The 16,274-nt window shown below is 36.7% G+C and overlaps 1 protein-coding gene and 1 long non-coding RNA gene across 3 annotated transcripts in view; one reads left to right on the forward strand and one right to left on the reverse strand.

The window, feature by feature from the left end:
* The window catches only part of LOC135729265 (uncharacterized), a 42,505-nt gene that overhangs the window by 10,539 nt on the left and 15,692 nt on the right, over nucleotides 1-16,274 (forward strand). The gene's annotated exons all lie outside the window — the stretch shown is intronic.
* The window catches only part of myo1f (myosin IF), a 28,446-nt gene that overhangs the window by 6,884 nt on the left and 5,288 nt on the right, over nucleotides 1-16,274 (reverse strand). Inside the window, exons 2-22 of the mRNA XM_065246784.1 lie at nucleotides 15,781-15,912; nucleotides 13,052-13,141; nucleotides 12,870-12,964; nucleotides 9,897-9,984; nucleotides 9,312-9,401; nucleotides 9,096-9,227; nucleotides 8,870-9,004; nucleotides 8,645-8,777; nucleotides 8,342-8,538; nucleotides 8,177-8,257; nucleotides 6,929-7,015; nucleotides 6,756-6,842; nucleotides 6,502-6,669; nucleotides 6,338-6,423; nucleotides 4,115-4,196; nucleotides 3,874-3,980; nucleotides 3,531-3,629; nucleotides 3,166-3,310; nucleotides 1,160-1,274; nucleotides 614-783; nucleotides 376-521 (exon numbers count right to left, since the gene is read on the reverse strand). Coding sequence (XP_065102856.1) covers nucleotides 376-521; nucleotides 614-783; nucleotides 1,160-1,274; nucleotides 3,166-3,310; nucleotides 3,531-3,629; nucleotides 3,874-3,980; nucleotides 4,115-4,196; nucleotides 6,338-6,423; nucleotides 6,502-6,669; nucleotides 6,756-6,842; nucleotides 6,929-7,015; nucleotides 8,177-8,257; nucleotides 8,342-8,538; nucleotides 8,645-8,777; nucleotides 8,870-9,004; nucleotides 9,096-9,227; nucleotides 9,312-9,401; nucleotides 9,897-9,984; nucleotides 12,870-12,964; nucleotides 13,052-13,141; nucleotides 15,781-15,912 — 2,465 coding nt within the window. The remainder of the gene's footprint in view (nucleotides 1-375; nucleotides 522-613; nucleotides 784-1,159; nucleotides 1,275-3,165; nucleotides 3,311-3,530; nucleotides 3,630-3,873; nucleotides 3,981-4,114; nucleotides 4,197-6,337; nucleotides 6,424-6,501; nucleotides 6,670-6,755; nucleotides 6,843-6,928; nucleotides 7,016-8,176; nucleotides 8,258-8,341; nucleotides 8,539-8,644; nucleotides 8,778-8,869; nucleotides 9,005-9,095; nucleotides 9,228-9,311; nucleotides 9,402-9,896; nucleotides 9,985-12,869; nucleotides 12,965-13,051; nucleotides 13,142-15,780; nucleotides 15,913-16,274) is intronic.

A 16,274-nucleotide genomic window follows, 5' to 3' on the forward strand; every position in this document is an offset into this window, starting at 1 on the left:
ACCGTTACCAGACATTGTTTTGATGGTTATTTTAAGACATTTGTCAGGTTAGGTGTGCGTTTATCGAAATATATATAATTGTATAAATATATATAATGGTATAGTTATTCGCATTTACAGTGTTATTGTGTGAAATGACTACGTTTGAATTATGGTCAATATCCATACGATAAAAATATATTTCTTTATTTACATGTCACATAAAGCATGTTTAAAGCTGTTCCTCATTAAAGTGCTTTAGTTGCCTGTTTTTGCTGTATTGATAGGCCTATATTTGATGCAATGAGGATCCACCCATTTAGCTGCGGTCCGTGTTTCCAAAACAAACATACGTGTTTGTATTTTTCATGTGGGTAGTTTAAAGCATTTACACACCTCAAAGAGACCGATCGTACACTGCCGATGTCCAGCTTTCTCTTCAGTATTTCCTTTATCTGACCCTTCTCCGGTCCTTTCTTTACCTTCTCCCGACCAATTAGGTAGATGGACTTTGGTGTCAGTATTAGATCCCTCTTTATTGACTAAAAAAAATCAGGAAAAAGAGAAACGCAACTACTTAAGAGTATTTCATTCATTCTAAAGTTTTCTGTTTTTTATCACAGCAATTTCTCACCTTGAATCTGCGGTCATACTTGTTAACAGAGTCTGCAAAGTCGACCCGTTCCCTCTTGGCCAGGAACTGTCGAAGTTCAGGCCTCTCCTCCATGCCCAGGTAATCCCCAACAAAGTTTCTGTTTATACTATTTTGGCGGCGCTCTTTAAAGTTATACAGTATATCAGAGGCTAAATATGAGAGAGAGAGAGAGAGAGAGAGAGAGAGAGAGAGAGAGAGAGAGAGAGAGAGAGAGTGAGAGAAAGAGAGAGAGAGATTTAAGCAAGTACGCTTCAGGTCTTTGTACAATATGTGTGGACAGTCATAAAGAAACTTTGAGACAGGACGTGAGCATGGTTGCACAAATGTACTTCTGCCTCATGCCTTCCTTTTGTATGCACATGCTATTAGTGGCGTCCACAAAAATGGGCAAACCCAAATCATACACTTGGTTTTATTTCCAAAATAGGAACTAAATGTGTTAAGATATAAACTACCAACCAAAGTTTATCAGAAATACTGTCACTTATCCTGTTTCTCTTTTTTTTTTTCTAAAAACGTACTTACCCTCTTCCCTCATCTGTTCATATTTCTTCTTAGCTATGAATTTTCTCCATGCTTTCTGGATGGTTCTGGCAAACGTGTCGAACTTTCGCTCTCGCATCTCCTCCAGCAAAAATAGCTATGTTTAACAGAAATGGTTGTTGAAACAAGAAATGCTGTTCAAAGTGAAGGCAAGATTTGAGGAACAGTTCATCAGATATATTACAGGAAAACACCACCGTTTTTTATATTTTACTATGTTCTTACATCAACTTAGACAAATTAATGCATACCTATCTTTTTTCAATGCGTGCACTTAATCTTTCTACAGCGCATAATGAATGTGTTAGCATTTAGCCTAGCGCCATTCATTCCTTAGGATCCAAACAGGGATGAATTTAGAAGCCACCATGCTTTCCTATTTTTAAAGTGCCGTTTAAAAATGAGTATGGCGGAAGAGCACTTAGTTTGCAGCACTTTGACCTGGGGCGCAGTAATATGGATGGAAGTTTGAGCGACAGGGGGAGTCAGGACAGAGTAGTCAGGAGTGATGATGTTACTGCGCACCAAGGTCAAAGCAAACTAAGAGCTCTTCCGCCATACAATATAGTTCTCATTTTTTATCCGTTTACAAAATCGGCACGTTTTATTTTGTGCGACCATACTTACTCATGTAACAGTTTATAAATAGAGAAAACATGGAAGTGTTTGGTGCCTTCTAAATTCATCCGTTTGGATCCTAAGGAATGAATGGGGCTAGGCTAAATGCTAACATATTCACAACGCCCTGTACAAAGAGATTAAGTGCACAAATTGAATAAAGATAGGTATATAGACAATTTGCGTGTTTGAAAACAGAGATAACGTTTTTTGTGGGCGGAGCCCAACTTGTGGCAGAAAGTATCAGCTCTGCAGTAGCGGTGTGAAGTGTTTTAGAATTAAACTGTGATTTTTATGGATCCAGTGTTCTGTCGAAGTCTGTTTCTCTTTAGTGTAATGTTTCTTATAGCATTTACATCATCTTACGTTTATTTTTTAGATAAATTAAAAGTTTAAATGGCTTGGCTACTGATATGTGTGCATGTATGTAATGTATATGTATTGTTCTTTATTTGTAAATCAATTATTTTACAGTTTGAATTGCTAAAGTACATATAAAACTAAGCAAAACTATCATGTATTTTATATAATACCATTTATTAAATATTTAATAATTTTCCTGTTTTCTATTATTTCTTCCTTATATTTATAACTATTACTATTATAAACTATTATAAAACTATTATGTTTACATACAAATTAATATGCATAGCTCTGTTAATATATTAATAACACTTTACATCATGTGTGTGTTATATTTATATATTTATTAAGTATGTAAACATAATAATTTTAGAACGAACAGGAAGAAGACATAGGCTAAGATATAAGGTAAAAAGAAATAATAGAAAACGGAAAAATATGAAATATTTAATAAATGGTGATATTATTGCCTTTTTCAGTATAACCCATTCAAATCTAAAATCTTTCTAAATAAATTATAAACGTAACGTGATGAAAACGCTATAAGAGACATATAGAGGGAACGGATTTCTCTAATTATTTTCTATTCTAATTATTAAAAGATTTCCAAATGATTTCATCACTCCAGTCTGTCCGTTTAATGGCTTATTGCAACCATAAACACTTATGTTTATCTTCAAATGGTGTCTTCGACGACTATAAAAATGAAGGTCATCTTTTTGGCATTCTTATTCTGACACTCAACAGCACAACAAAAAAATTTCTAGTGAGTTATATTGTTCGTTTCACTTGTGTGTAATTCATTTCCACTGTTTTTCTGCCACCACATTGCACGCGCAGCCTGCAGTGACGTAACTGTCTGTGACGTCTACTCGCAAAAGGTCTATTAATTAGTCTAAGTTGAGGTAAGAACATTGTAAAATATTGAAAAACTGTGGTGTATTTATTGTACAGTTGATGTATCTACAGTCATATTTACTAAATGTTTTATTTTTTAGTGTCCTCACCGACTCTGGATTCTTGATGAAGACTTTGCTTCGTCCCATTTGATATTGATCGGTGTCCATGTTTACACAGCGCAATAGGTGCAAAACACCTTGCTGTTCTGCACCCCGCCAACATGGCCACGTCTCTGCGGTTAGGATGGCATACCTAACAAAACATTTATATTACAATTATACATCTGGCAGATGCTTTTATCCAAAGCGACTTACATTCAGGTTGTATATTTTATAAGTATCCAAGTTCCCTGGGAATCAGACCCATGACCTTTTGCGCTGCTAATGCAACATCAATACAAAACACTTGGATGCAAATGTAGATTTCTACATTGTAACCTTATTGAATAAACATGTTTTTAATCTTTACGTACCTTTGTAAAAACTTCTGAAAGATTCTGCGATAGGCAAATCCAGCACGTCGCACCCTAATGTTTTCTCGTAAACCGAGATACTCAACCTGATGTCTCGCTCTAGGATAAAGGACCATCATATTGGGAGTCAACATTGAAGCACATACTACATCATTATTATCAGACGCTTTAATCTAACGAATGAGAAAGCATTTAACATTTTGTCTAAACTTATATGTTTGTATTGGCATTATATGGAGTCTTATTGCCTGAACATGATGTTATTATGGTGTCTTATAATGCAAAAATTATTGCTTTAAATGGACCCATAATGAATAAGCAATGGTACAGGCAGAGATCTCACCTGCTCTCCTCCCAGTCTTTGGGTCTCTTGGTCTCATTTGGTTTAATACAGCGGATATAATGGGGTGTGCATTTCATCAGTGTGCTAACCAGCTCATTGGCCTGCCTCTGTGAACCAGACAATCAGCGTTTCCATTAAAAAACTATTATGTTTTCTTTAATTGCACTGCAGATAAGGAAAATGTGTGTTGTGTGCTGATCCTCAGAGGTATTGGGATTTTATTAAGGGCATTTGGACTTACTTTGATCTTTGAGCTAGCTGTGGTTGGTCTGCTTTTCTTATCCGTGTTGAGGTTTTCTGGGAAGAGGCTTCGGATGAAGTCACTGCAGTGCCAGGGAAAGAAATATGTCTGGATGTCAGTTGAGGTTATGGAAACAGTGGATACATCAATGTGTTGTTCTTTTCCAGAAAAACAGTGGAAATGAATTACACACAAGTGAAACGAACAATATAACTCACTAGAATGGCTGATGTTATTTTAGAAAAAACAATTATGCTCATCTTTCATTGTTTTGTAGTTCTTTGGTGTTACATAACTACCTTAACTTTTCTATGCTTTACCAAACCTAAGGGTCAAATCATGGTCCCTGGTTCTTGAACACACCTGGGTTTCTAAAGCCCACTGTGGTTGCCCGCAGCTCATTATATAGTGTCAAAGGATACTCCAGCCAAATATCAAAGTTACCCCATGATTTGCCACTGAACCTGCAGTAACGACGACAGTGGGGCCTCCGGCCTTAGTCAAACGGGACGGCAAGTATGGTCGGGTTGCGATTTTGGTCTTGTGAATAGTATGCCATATAGACCCGTTTGCCACTGAATCTGCATTAACGACGACAATGGGGCTTCAGGCCTTAGTCAAACGGGTCGACACGTTTCATTTTCTTTTAAAGATCTGACGGGGACCCATAGTTACCATACATACCTTCGCATTGGGCCCCCAATTTGCTAAATACTAAACTGTGGGTAACATACTTATGCCGCAATAGTTAGCCTATCTGGAACCAAGTTGATTTAAACCACATTACTGTGTGACACTTGCATTACATGTGAACGGCTCCTACGCTAATAGGATTTTGTTTCTCTCTCCCTGTCTTGTCCTCGACCCCGAGGACAATGAGACAAACAGACCCACTTCCGGTAAATGTGTATGTCGGCACACCTCTGATCTACTGGCTTTCTTTCAACGTGATGCCCAGCTGATGCCTGGCCAAAGACCACCGGCAGAACCCGCTTAATTTCCGCTTAATCTCCTTATCCGTTTATGTATATATATAAATATATATATATATATATATATATATATATATATATATATATATATATATATATATATATATCTCCCAAGGGTTTTTCCCTCCTAGGACTTTTTTTATTTCCTTTGCTAAAAAGTCCAGGTTTTTTTTCTCATATGGGGTTTTTCAGCCCGGGGAGGCAGCCTTCTTGGGCTTAACTTAGCACCCTCTTCTATATGTTACATTAGTAATACGATCACTTATAATGTTGATTCATAGCCGCAGCAAATTTAGCTGCTTATGCTATCATGTATTATGTTGTGCTATCTGTCGATTTTCTGTGCTTTTTACTGCTTCTATTAATGTAAAGCTGCTTTGAAACAATTACCAATTGTGAAAAGCGTTATATAAATAAAATTGAATTGAATTACATGATTTACTCACCCTCAAGCAATCCGAGTTGCCTTTCAGACAAGTACATTTGGAGTTATTTTAGAAAATAAAAATTTTCCAAGATTTATAATAGTAGAAAACAGGGATCAATGCATTCATTCTTCACAAAAGTAATCCACAGAGCTCCAAGGGGTTAATAAAAGGTCTTCTGCGGGTAATCAATGCAGTTTCATAAGAAAAATATCCATATTTCAAACTTAATAAACTATAATAACTAGCTTCCGTAATGACGCCATCTTGGACTCACGATAGAAACTGCCCAAAGTACCTATGGCAACCATTGCTTACTACGCTAAAACTTTCTTGTGAATCGAGTCTAAGATGGTGTTGGTACAGGAATTTAGTTATTATAGTTTGAAATATGGATATTTTTCTTACACCATCGCATCAATTACCAGCAGAAGACCTTTATTAACCCATTGGAGCCATGTGGATTACTTCTGTCAATGAGTAAATCATGGGGTAATTTTTATATTTGGCTGGAGTATCCCTAAGCAAAGAAGATTTATTAATATGAAAAAAATATATTATATGTTTTGGTAGGCTAACATTAGACAGCTGAAAATAGACTCTTATCTTAATTTCAAATTGTCAGATTTCAATACATGCACTAGGCAGCAAGAGGTCTGTCAGTTCACAGGGTTTGTGTCAAGGGCCCTGAAATTCAGATTTGCTTTGAAGACCCCTGGCCTCATGCCCTGCCAAACCTAAATGCAAAGATATGAAAATGGACAGTGCTCAGGCATAAAACAAAACCAGAGAGAAATCAGACTCACTGTTCGCTGCCTTGCATTAATTCAATAAGATCAGTGAAAAGCACATCTCTGTTTCTTTCACAGAAACCGTTGATATCATATGACACCTAAAACACAAAAGAAATAACATAAAAGTCTGGCCTGATCCAATCATCATCCGATTAAATTTGCCCTGAACTCCAAACCTTGCCAGCGTAGTGGTGAATGACAAAGCCAGAATTCCAGTTGTTGAAGTGATCGTGCGTCCCCACGGCGGCCTGTAGCTTCTGAAGTAAATTCATATCAGCACCTTCTCCTTTGGCATGCATGGTTGCACACACATCATCCAGCACACTCATGATGCCTGGAGGATTCTGGGACAGCAAGTTTTTTAATGTAGATTCTTTTTATATAAGGGGGGCGTATATGTAATGTGCAAAACATCATGAAGTGGACTTACCAGTTTATTTTCTATTAAATCACACACAATTTTGTTGTTAAAATATTCTATAGGTTTCCAGTTAATGCCCTCTTGTACATACTCTTCCTGTGGACCGTAAAGAATAATACACATAAAACACAAGCTCAGTTTGGGAGATATGCATATAGGATAACATGGATATGTTTTTGTACCTGTTCAGCTTTCAGTGTTAACTCAATAAAGATCTGCTGCAACTTCTCATTCACAAAGTTAATGCAGAACTGCTCGAAACCATTTTTCTGGAAAAAGACAGAGAGACATAATGCACAAACCAAACATTTATAAAGGAATTAGAAGTCTGTGAAAACCCAGAAAACCAAGTCATGATTTATGATTATCTGTTTTCTACATAAAAACATCCTACATAATGTAAAGAACATATAACATTATATATATAGATATCTTTAATATAGACTGAGTAAGAACATGTCAAATATTGAAATCAATGAGTGATCACACTTTTGATGCTCTTAATCTGTGACTTTAGTCTGGATTTCACACGTATATTTACATATAATTCCTGCCATTTTACAGATTCGAATGTGTGATTCTTGCGAAATTAGACCTATGAGGTGTCATGAAACATTTTGATAAGAAAAGTAAATGCAAAGGAAGAGTATCAAAATAAGAAGAATACAGTTACAAACATCTCTTCATGTACTATTTTGCACATGATTTCAAATGACATCGTATTTTAACAACCAATTTTGTTGTTTTTTCCACATTTAAGGGAAAATATTTCATTACCGCAACGTGTCCATGACTGGATTTGGGTTCTTTGACATGGAAATATTTATAATTAAAAAAATCAAAAAAAAAAAAAACTTCAGTGCATGTTATACTATAAACATTTACAGTAAAGAAACATGTGGTATTTGGTGATCATTGGTAAATGTAGAGATAATAATAACGAATATAAATGTGTCCAAGACCAATTTTCTCATCCTCCACAACAATTTTCAATCATTGTTGGAAAAAAATAGTTGGAAGGGACATAATTGACTGTGACACTCAAGATGGCTACCAGGTAAGCAGTTCTTATTTTTTCTCTTCAGATAAAAGTTGAAATTTTGTTTGTCATATTACCTAGACAACTTTTTAGTTCTCATTACCGAAACATGAGTTTGAAAATGCATATATTTAATGTAATATCATGTTGTGGTAATGATAATTTTTGATAATGATAATCTTAAAAAATTTAGATAATTCTACAGGAAATATTTTTTAAATCATCTAAAAACAATGGTTATAGTAAGTTCAGACCTTAATCTTATATGTGCAAAAAAATTTAGCTTCAAGGGCTTTTTAAAAAATCTGATGCTGGACACTTTCTAAATCTGGATTTCGTGAATCACCCGAATGTCCTGGATTGATATGATTTAAACAACCCGAATATTTACCTGGAAAATCTCAAATCCATAAATATCCAGAACTCCAACGCTGAGCTCTTCGACAGGTTTCTGCATGGCTTTGTTAATTGCCTAAAACAAGAAAAAAAAATCCATTGTAAACCACTGAAGGTTACAGTACTGCGATGTGTTTGCAGTGGTATGCTGTTCTCTAACCTCAACCAGATAGTCAAACAGACGAGCATACAGAGCTTTGGCGAGAGCGTCGCGTGTGTAGCACGCTTGTTCCCTGTTTAGAGTCACGTCAATAGATTCAGACTTGCCACCCCATTTAGAGTCCATTTTACGGCTGGTGAGTTTTTCCTGTAGACCTCTCTGGTCGATGCCCAGCAGGTATGCAGGAAATGCCAACACTGGGATGAGAACAAGGTAAAGAGTAACATTAGGGAACATAACCATTAATGAAATAATAAAACACAGCGCTTTAAGGAGTTATGGAGAAGTTAAAATATCACGTACAGTCTGTGCTCTCCACCTGACCGTAGTTTCCTGCTTCAATGAAGCTGATGTTGCCCAGGTGTAAGATGCCAGCTACAATCTGCAGGGCCTGACCCTGAAACAATGGTGGTATGCCAATCACCTGCATGGCTTCCTGTGGATATAGTCATCAAGACAATGCTCATCATCAACATTAGGGCAATGCCTCAGTTTAGAGAAGATGAAACTTGTGGAGATCTACAGTACCATAGTTTCCTGAAAGTCCTTGCTGTCGTTGGTTCCATCCACTTTGTAGGTGCCTGACTGGTTTAGATAATAGTAGTAATCTGGGGTCATAATTCCCAACTGTTCTTTTTGCTGAGATGTGCCTCCCTCAATCAGCTAAAGAAAAATGAAAGAAAAAAAAGCACAGTGAAGCACCTTTATTTTTAAGAGTGCATGAAGAACCCTAGCTTTATTTCTTCATATCTACCTGGTAGAAGATGTGAAAGTTCCTTTCATTTTCATTCTGGCTTACAACTCTTGATTTTTCCAAGAGGAAGTTGGAGATCTTCCCTCCATCTGGTTCTCCTCCTCTGCTGAACTGAATCTCAAAGTATTTACCCTGTTAATTAAACCAACGTTACAAAGTAATAAAACGCAGGTTGGCGTAACAAAAATTTATACATGTGAAGAGTGTAAAACATACAAAGCGACTTGAATTGTTGTTGCGGACTGTCTTTGCATTGCCAAATGCTTCCAGCAGAGGGTTGGACTGCAGGATGATGTCTTTCACATGCTAAACATAACAGATGGCACATAAGAGGTGTCAGGCCTGAAATCTCATAGATATTAAAGAGTAACTAAACCCTAAACTAACTTTTTTTAGTTAATGATCTGTAAGAATGATGCTTTATTAGTGCTGTTCATTGATTTTAGTAAGTTTTTTGACATTTGGATATAAAGTGTTTCAATACTACAATATATGGTGTAAAAACGTCTGAGTGCTGCCCTCTTCAGGTTGAACGGTGGCTACTGCAGTTGAATTTTCCTATTGGATGTTGGGTCCAAAAAAATGACTCGTGACGTAGGCAGGTTCAAGCTCACCACGCCCTTGTTATGATCCCACCACACACTTGGTACGAGCTCAGTTCGTCCCCTCTATCTCCATTCGGATCTGCCCACATTTCTTGCATTTTTCAAATATTGCCAGTGGGTGGAGTCTGGCTCTGACCAGGGGTTTAGTTACGCTTTAAATAGACTTTCAAGAAAAGACAAAAGACCATGTCCTTACCTGTACTTTGGCTCCTCCCCCTGATACTTTGGATATGTAGCCCATAATGTATTTAGCAGCAACTGTCTTTCCTGCCCCACTTTCTCCACTAGAAACAAATATAAAGGACAGTAAACATAACACATATTAAATACATTTTGAGGATGGTTTTACTCAAAGCAATGGAGCTAAAAATGTGAACATTTCCTGGGAATCTAACCTATGCTATGACCTTTAGTGTTCCTAGCCAGTTGAGCTGCAGTAAAGCTTTATGTTAGCTTTAAAGTCCGTGTAAAATCTGATATTAAATGTTTTCTCAGTTTGTAACGCAGAAAAAAATGTGATATTAACCAACTAGCAAAATTAAAATGATCTTGGAAAAACAGGCAGGATTCTATGCTCTCAAACATTGGAGGCGTGTCCGCTGTCTGCACTAAAACCACACCCACTCGCGGGAAAGCTGACGTCTCTTTCAACTTTTAAATACAGCTACAACCTGAATGGATTCCCGTAATTCACACGGGGCAAAAGCGTTAATGTTTCCTATTTACTTTTAATGGGTGATGTCGTGATTTGCCTAACTAAAATGTGGATCTGTCAACGTCCCAGTCACATTAGCTACAAGAAAAAGAGCAAAAGGCTACCATTCATTTTCAATGGGAGTGGCAGTTTGCCAGCAACGAGCTCGCCGCTGCGTGAGCAAGGTGGGGCCAAAATAGATAAGAAGGCTTTTTTATGCAAATGCTGAGCGATGCGACAAAGCGACTGCCAATCGAAGTGAAGGGGCAGAGTCGAAAAAATGGCAGAGTCGAAAAAAAATATTTCAAAATGCGTATTTCTGTATATATCTGATAAGTTTGGCATTTTATCTCACATATTTTGTTACTTTTATCGAGAAATAAATACTTTTAAATAAAAAAACATTGTTCTTGTAACTTAACAATACCTCTAAAGTGACTTTTGATACCGCTTTTATATACTAGCCAAGGAACGCCCATCAAGCGAGTGCATGTTGCTCACTTTTGTAGCTAATGTGACTGTAGGGTGCCGTTGCTCGCGGCAGACATTTCTCAACTTTTCAAGCGGCAACGCGTGCGTCAGCCAATCAGATCGCCTTATGCAAATAACCTAGACAGAGCCACCCAATTACGTTTATGGAAGACCAGAGCATGTGTTGCGGCCACTGTGATTGGCTGTTGGCCCCGTTTCAGACTAGCCTTCCGTCAAGCGTTACCGCTTTCGCCCCGTGTGAATGTACCATTGGGGCGGGGCATGCTTGATGGCTTAAGTGCATAATTGAGCTACCGTTTTAGCCCCGCCCTAATAATCCTAAACACAGAAATGTGGCAAAACTGTTTAATGGTGTAACTCCACAATTCTACGTAGTTCTTTGTAAAGTGCTTCATTTTTAACATTTATAATGTATTTAGAAACAATTCTCTGAAATGACTTTAATCTGACTTTAAGATACTAGCCGTGTTTGCACTATAGGGGTTCAAGCGGGCGTGCCTGTGTACCGCATTACCTCAGTGCTGTTTGAACTTATTTTCACAAGCCTTAAACATGCAAACATGCTATTGAATGATGTCATCATTCTCACAGGAAGCTGTTGGTAATCTTCTCATATTTTCATTAAACACTTCTTCAAAGAAACACATCGATATCAAGTTTCGACTGCGTTTATTACACTGGCTGTGCCTAAAAAATGTAGTTACATTAGGAAGGAAGTCTAATCCTTGCGACACATGTTGTCTTCATGTGGTCAACTTAGTTTTCAAAGTTTAAAACTTTATGACATTCTGTCATACACTCTCAGAATAAAGGTACAAGAAGGTACCAAAGATGTCACCGGGGCGGTACCTTTTGTTCCTGAAAGGTGCATATTGGTACCTTAAAGGTACATACAGTACTGATACATACAATTTTAAAAGGTACCGTCCTAATGACAGCTTTTGTACCTTTTTATCTGAGAATGTACAATAACATATTACGGGTATGCGTTTAGAGTTACTTGTTAAACTATAGACTAATCTTTCTTGGGTATTAAAGCTGCTTTTGGTTTCAGAAACAGCCATTGTAAGAAACAAGCTCTTCTTTAGCCATCAGTCTGTGTTCTGCAAATCAGGAAGGAAGCTATACTAAGAATGGTGACCACTACTGCTGCAAAGCTCTATAGCGGGTGTGATGAAAAGAAACTGTCATCAAGAAGACAAAAGAAGGTGGAAAATGTATTTATGATATATGAATCCGTCTTTAAAATCTAGGTTAAAGTCTCATAAACTGAAAATGAAGAGAGGAGCATCGATCATTGATTTCAATCTTTGACATGACCTTACTTAGTCAATATCAAGATATCCTTAGAAAGGATGTATTCATTTTTACACATCTTTTTGTGTTAAGCTTTTATCACGTTATGTGTAATTTTAACACATATGTGTTATTTCGTGTTGATTTTATGTTAAGATGAAACACAAACACATAATGTGTTGTTTCAATAATAACACAGAGATGGGTTAATTCTGGGACAACGCATTTAGTGTGTTGTCCCAGAACCAACACTAATGTGTTGTTTTTAACACATTCGTTCTAAGAGTGTTATCATACAATATTCTTTACATTATCTATGATGATTTTATGTAGTAAATCACCCCGAATAATAATAATAATAATTAGCTGGGTTTTCACATATCTCTCTTATTGTGTGCTACTGCAGTGTGGCTGTAACAGAATGATAATTCAGCACAAAACACAACGATGAGATCATCGACTGTAGCATAAAATCAAAGCTGTTGTATGTGTAAAGTATGTGAAATGTCACAAACTGAAGACTCAAAACAGAGGCAAATCACCCGACTACAAAATAAGTTGTTCGGCTGTTTGGAGGTGTGGCTTACATGAAAGTGGGTTTGCGTTTGAATGTGGCAAGTTACAGGAAAAACAAGCTGTTGAAACAGGCTGACAAGTACAAAAAGGGCACCACTCAAGTTAACATACCTGATAATGACACATTGATTTTCACTGTCTATCATCATGTTTCTGTACATGTTATCTGTCAGAGCATAAATGTGTGGTGGGTTCTCATACTGGGCCTGAGGAGGGAGAGATTAACAGGAGATTTTGACATCACGGTATGATCATGATAAATATGCTGATGATGTTCATTGAATTTGACCTACAGCTCCCTGATAGAGCTCGATTTCACGGTCAGTGAAATATGGCATCTGTTTGAATGGATTCACAGAGATCAGTACAGGTCCTATGTATGTCTTGAGATTAGAGTTAAGGACATATGAACAATTCAGTTGAATTCGATACAGTTTAATGTGATGCAAATATTATATTAGTGTCATTATGGTTCATGGTAAAGATTTAAATATTTAATTTACCAAATGATTCAATGCAACCATAGATATGTGCAGTTCATTAGACCGAATGCGTCAAATAGAGCCACCATCTTGAAACCGGGGAACCCCGCATCAGCGTCATTGTAGGCAATGGTGTAACGGAAATAAAATCACCATAAATCGTCATGAATGCGATTTTCTTGGCTTTATTTTGGTTCGTTTCAACAGTCAGACATGTATTTAGCATTGAGTCCAGAAAAAAGTTTTGATATTATGAAAATCTACTTTTTCTAACTATAACGCATAGTGCTAGTAGGCTTAACATCCATACGAGGCACAAAAGTCCAACATCGTCCATGAATTCGAAGTACAGGCGGAGATAACAGCTGTACCTAGCTACTTCCTATGACAAGACCCCTGTTCCAAGATGGCGGTGGTTTTGACGCATGCTTAGAACCCCAAGGCGACATCTAGTGTATATATTTATGCAATGCAGCAAGCTGATTTGATACAATACATTTGATCATTTACAAAATAGGCTGAAAATCTGGCATAATACATCAGATCTTGATGTATACAAAGTCAATAAAAGACATGATTGCTCAATACTGTCTGTATTATTAAAGTCATTATTTCAATTATCCATGTGAAATAAGTAACATTTACAACTCTAGTATACGTCAGACAGTCATGAAGCATTTTTCTGCAAATAAGGCTGGGCTAAAGAAAGTTATTTTGTCACACAACAAACCCAGCCACTGGCCAACGATGTGTGAAATAAGGAACCGAGTGTATCCGAGATGTTGAGTCACACAGAGACAAAAGCAGAAGAGCATTTGACTTCAATACTGTTCAACGTTTTGTGTGGTATTTTGCTGCATATTGTGCAAAGTCATAAGCGACCGACAGCTGTTATTTTAGCAATTTTAGTTTTAATGACCATCCATATGTATTTCTCGCTCTCTTTATTAACATCCTAATTTACTATCCCATTTTTTTTGGTTTTTGCACCATAATACTTAATTCTGTGTAACTGGAACATGTTTTACACAAACATGAACAAATATACACCGCTTCATGTTCAAAGAAAAATATTTGGTTAATATATTTATTGGTTCTCCCTAACCTTAAAATAGCTGGTAGAAATTTAAAAAAAGAGACAAACCAAAACTCGGGAGTCGGGACTAAGGAGGTTAAGACACAAACAGAAAATTCAGGAAATAGGTAAACACACAAAAAAGGCGTCTTCTGGCAAAACTATCGAGTGTGACATGCTGTTCCCTGCTGTTGCTCAAGTGTAAGGGGATGTCACACTAAATACTTGACACAATTTAATTCTGTTTTGTTGAATACTGCATATGCATTTCTATATTTTTTGTTGTATTTTAATAAAGAAATTGAGAAATAAATATGGTCACTATTAGAGATGCACCGATATATATTGACCAATAATCGGTATCGTACTATAAAAGATAGTTTAAAGGGGCCATGTCACAAAATGTTTTCAAATAAATGTCAAATAAATCTTTGGTGTCCCCAGAGTGAAGTTTTAGCTCAAAATACCATATAGATAATTTATTATAACGTGTTAAAATTTACATTTTGTAGGTCCAAGCAAAAATGTGCAGTTTTGGTGTGTCCTTTAAAATACAAATGAGCTGATAAAATTCAAACACTGATCACAATGATGGTGGTTTGTTGAAATTGAAACTCAATTGTGCTGTGAATTATTTTCTCTCGCTCTCTTTTTTCTCTGCACTAAATGGCTGTACTGTTGTTGGATAGTGCAGATTAAGAGGCGGTATAAAAATCTCCTAATGACATCATAAGGAGAGCCAAATTTCAATTACCTAATTTTTATGTGCTTGCAGAGAATGGTTTTTTTCAGATTTTCTAGGTTGATAGGGGAATGGGAAACCCAATTATAGCACTTAAACATAAAAAAGTCAGATTTTCATGCCATGGCCCCTATAAAAACAGGCGATAGTCATGCCCGATATATCCTCTCAATCAAAAGAGAACAGGAAAATGCAGTACATTTGAGCTTTGTGTATAGACAATCCAAAGTAACATCACTGGTTTAATGTTCAATATTAATAGTCATTATGAATGAATAACAAAAAAAGGTAATAATCGGTATCGGCAGATATCGGTCTGAATAATCGGCTACCAGTGGAAAATTTTAACATCAGTGATCCCTAGTCACTGCACCACTGCAAAAACACCACATCTAATGGTGGCAACAAGGTGAAGGCTTTGTGGTGTTGTACGTCAAAGTAGGTTCAATAGCTTTGTTTCAATTTGAAAAACAGCTGAGTTTAAAAAAAGAACATATACATAATAATTATATTTTGGTGCTGGACTAATGCATTTCTTATGATCGAAATGTCTTGGAATTTAACTGCAATGTAATACATTTAATTCCTTTCATTATAATTGTAATTTCAATTGAACATCCAGTGCGCCGTGGTTAATTCAGTTCAAACTCATAAATCGAAAAGGAGCCAATGGTTCAACTCAGAAATGATCCAGTGTATGATTAAAACTCTTTTTAAGGATACAAAGATGTAATCATCCATGAATCTCTTTTTGAGATTTTCCACAATGGCATCTTCAGTGATCTTGGAGAGAAGCACCATGTCATCCACACCGCTCTGCTTGACATTCTGGCTCTGCCAGTGATACTTACTGGCCTGAAAAAGAGAGAAAAGCACAAAGTTATGCTCAGAAGAGCATTTACGATCAGTACCTTAATGGTAACCAGTAGTGTTTTCAATAATAGCTTTGCTCTCTCAACACAAATATAGCAAATCAACAGGAAGTGGCGTTTGCAGCCTATTATTCTTTCATAATTTACAGATATCAACACAAGTGCGCTGTAGATTGTAGAGAACGAATGCCTTACGAAACACCAATGGCACCCGGTTTCACTAGATTTTTTGAGCATAGATGCAAAGAGTCAAATTCATCCGAATAGCTTGCATTAAAATCTACACTGATGTTTGTTTTTATTGTTGTAACCCATATCACATTAAACGGACACTGCACTTTTTTG

This window comes from Paramisgurnus dabryanus, chromosome 11, assembly GCF_030506205.2.
Source record: "Paramisgurnus dabryanus chromosome 11, PD_genome_1.1, whole genome shotgun sequence".
NCBI lineage: Eukaryota > Metazoa > Chordata > Actinopteri > Cypriniformes > Cobitidae > Paramisgurnus > Paramisgurnus dabryanus.